The following is a 3,099-nucleotide window of genomic DNA, read 5'->3' as shown; positions in this document are numbered from 1 at the left end:
AAATAAATAAATAAATAAATAAATAAATAAATGAAATAAACAAATAAATAAAGTATATAGGTATGCATGCATCCATAAAGGAGTAAATAGAATATATAAAATGTAAAAAAATATTAGATGAGGCCTAGCTGCTGCTGCAGCTGCTGCTGCAGCTGCTGCTGCTGCAGCCGCTGCTGCAGCTGCTGCTGCAGCAGCAACTGCTGCTGCTGCTGTCGGTGTTTCTTCACCTTATGCATTTGCTGCGTGTGCTGCTTCTGCTTCTGCTGCTGCTTCTGCTGCATCTGCTGCTGCATCTGCATCTGCTGCATCTGCTGCTGCTGCTTGTGCATCTGCTGCTGCTGCTGCTGCTGCTGCTGCTGCTGCTGCTGCTGCATGCAGGCGAGCATGGTGCTGAGCGGTGTGCTGGAGGAGGTGTCTTCGTTGGATGCATTTCGGGGTGTACAGGCAGCTATTTGTGTTGTCTTTGATTTTGGTTTAGCTGCTGCAGCAGGCTCTCTTTCTTACTTTATAACCATGAAAAAATACAACATGACCCTAGCAGAATGGAGAAAAAAATGGGTTGCTGCTGCTGCTGCTGCTGCTGCTGCTGCTGCTGCTCCTGCTGCTGCTGCTGCTCCTGCTGCTGCTGCTGCTGCTGTTGGAGCGGCAGCAGGAGGATCGTTAGGGCCTCAACGCCGCCAGCAGCAACTGCAGCAGCAGCAACAACAGCAACAGCAGCAGCAGCAGCAGCAACAGCAGCAGCAGCAGCAGCAGCAGCAGGATGAGTTTGGTTTGCGTGTTGAGTATCTGCCTGTGCTGCTGGGTGTCTTTGAGCAGATTGCTGCTGCTGTTGCTGCTATGCATGCAGCAGGAGTTTCACATTACGATATAAAGTGCAACAATATCCTTATAGACACAACCCATGTTATACCTATACCGCAGCAGCAGCAGCTGCTGCTGCTGCAGCACCAGCAGCAGCAGCAGCAACAGCAGCAGCAGCAACAGCAGCTGCAGCAACAGCAGCAGCAGCAGCAGCAGCAGCAGCAACAGCAGCAGCAGCAGCAAACAGAACACCCACACCAAATACAACAGCAACAGCAGCAGCAGCAACAGCAGCAGCAGCAGCAACAGCAGCAGCAGCAGCAGCAGCAGGTGGTGTTTATGCCTGTAGTAGCAATAGCAGACTTCGGTGAGGCTCGGTTGCTGTGGGGGCAGCAGGAGGAGCTGCCTAGACACCCCAGAGGAACAGAGATAAACAACAGTCCAGAGATGTTGCTGCTGCAGCCGCAGCAGCAGCACACAGCAGCAGCAGCAGCAGCAGCAGCAGCTGCAGCAGCAGCAGATGATGATGATCAGCTCAGCTGCAGCAGCACAATTCTCTCTGCCACAGAACGAAGACTTGCTCCCCCTTCAGCAGCAGCAGCAGCAGCAGCAGCAGCAGCGGGAGAAAGAAGAAGAAAGATGAGCAGCAGCAACAACCACAGCAACAACCACAACAACAACAGCAGCAGCAGCAGCAGCAGCAGCAGCAGGTGCTGCTTCGGGGCTGCATGCGATATATGGTGTCTTGGTTGTTTGTTTTTTGAGCTGCTGACGGGGGGTTTATTGTTTGCTGCTGATGCTGCTTTTTATCTGCGGCTGCTGGGGCGGATCCCGCTGCTGTCTAGCAGCAAGCAGCAGCAGCTGCTGCAGAACAAACAGCTGCTGCAGTTCCTGCTGCTGCTGCTGCAGTTGCAGCCCAGAAACAGACCTGCAGCAGCAGATGTTCTCCGCATCTTCAGGTGTATGTACACCTCAGTTATAGATGAAATCATTATAAAAAATAAACACACACAGTTTGCATGCGCTACGCTGCTCGCCCCACACCCTGCTGCTGCTGCTGCTGCTGCTGGTGTTTCTGCTGCTGCGGGGGGCAGCAGGGCGGCAGCTCCTGTCTTGGGACCTCTGCTGCTGCTGCAGCAGCTGCAGCAGCAGCAGGTGCTGCTGCAACAGCTGCTGCAGCAGAGAGGGGGGGAATCGCCACGCAAAATAGCGGCTCTCACAGATAGAGTTCCGCAGCAGCAGCAGCAGCAGCGACAGCAGCTGCTGCAGCAGCAGCTGCAGCAGCAGCAACAGCAGCGCCGCCGCAACAGCACAAGTGCTGCTCTCACAGCAGCAAGACAAACAGCAGGCTTGAAACCCCCTGCAGCAGCAGCAGCAACAGCAGCAGCAGCAGCAGCAACAGCAGCAGTAGTAGCAGCAACAAGAACGAAAGCAGCAGAAGCAGCAGCAGGAACAGCAGCAGCAGCAGCAACACCAACAGCAGCAAATGTGGACCACCCGGTGCAGCGCAACGACCCGCTGCTGCTGCTGTCAGCAGCAGCAACAGAACAGCAGCAGCAGCAGCAGCAGCAGCAGCAGCAACAGCAGCAGCAGCAGCAGCAAGTCGATGTTAGCCAGCCTGTGCAGATACTGAAGGAGTTATACTTCTGCTGCGCTAGCGGCGAGCCCGGCGCAGCAGCAGCAGCAGCAGCAGCAACAGCAGCAGCAGCAGCAGCAGCAGCAATTGTGTCGCCTGTCTGCTGCAGCATTTCTGCTTCGGCCCCGCCATCCCCACACTGCATGCGCAGCGCCTTCACACACATAGTAGACTTTAGAGAGCAGCAGCAGCAGCAGCAGCAGCAGCAACAGCAGCAGCAGCAGCAGCAGCAGCAGCAGATGCTGCAGGCATCGTCTGCACAGGCCCTCCCAGTACCACAGGTGTTGGTGTATAGCGACTTTGTTGCTGCTACTAACAGCAGCAGCAGCAACAGCAGCAACAGCAGCAGCAACAGCAGCAGCAGCAGCAGCAGCAGCAGCGAGTTGTCTAGTTTGTCTTCTGCTGCTGATGCTTTTTCTCGTTTTCTACCCCGCCTTGGGGACTTCTTGAGGTCTGCTGCTGCTGCTGCTGGCACTGTGCTTTTCATTGGCCCTCCGCAGCAGCAGCAGCAGCAGCAGCTGCAGCAGCAACTGCTGCTGCAGCACCAACTGCAGCAGCAGCAGCAGCAGCAGCAGCAGGGGGGTATCCGATCTCGTAACGCAGGGCAGCAAGGGCTGTCTCCTTATCGTTCTCCTGCTGCTGCTGCTTCTGCTGCAGCAGCA

The 3,099-nt window shown here is 55.5% G+C and overlaps 1 protein-coding gene across 1 annotated transcript in view; it reads left to right on the top strand.

The window, feature by feature from the left end:
• The window catches only part of EMH_0030920 (PIK3R4 kinase-related protein (incomplete catalytic triad), putative), a gene marked incomplete at both ends in the record, with an annotated part of 6,710 nt that overhangs the window by 2,431 nt on the left and 1,180 nt on the right, over nt 1–3,099 (top strand). The window contains one exon of the mRNA XM_013494462.1: nt 379–3,031. Within this exon, the coding sequence (XP_013349916.1) occupies nt 379–3,031 (2,653 nt within the window). The remainder of the gene's footprint in view (nt 1–378; nt 3,032–3,099) is intronic.

Source organism: Eimeria mitis, genomic scaffold (assembly GCF_000499745.2).
Source record: "Eimeria mitis Houghton genomic scaffold, Emh_scaff1168, whole genome shotgun sequence".
Lineage (NCBI taxonomy): Eukaryota > Apicomplexa > Conoidasida > Eucoccidiorida > Eimeriidae > Eimeria > Eimeria mitis.
This window is presented reverse-complemented; position numbering and strand designations above follow the sequence as displayed.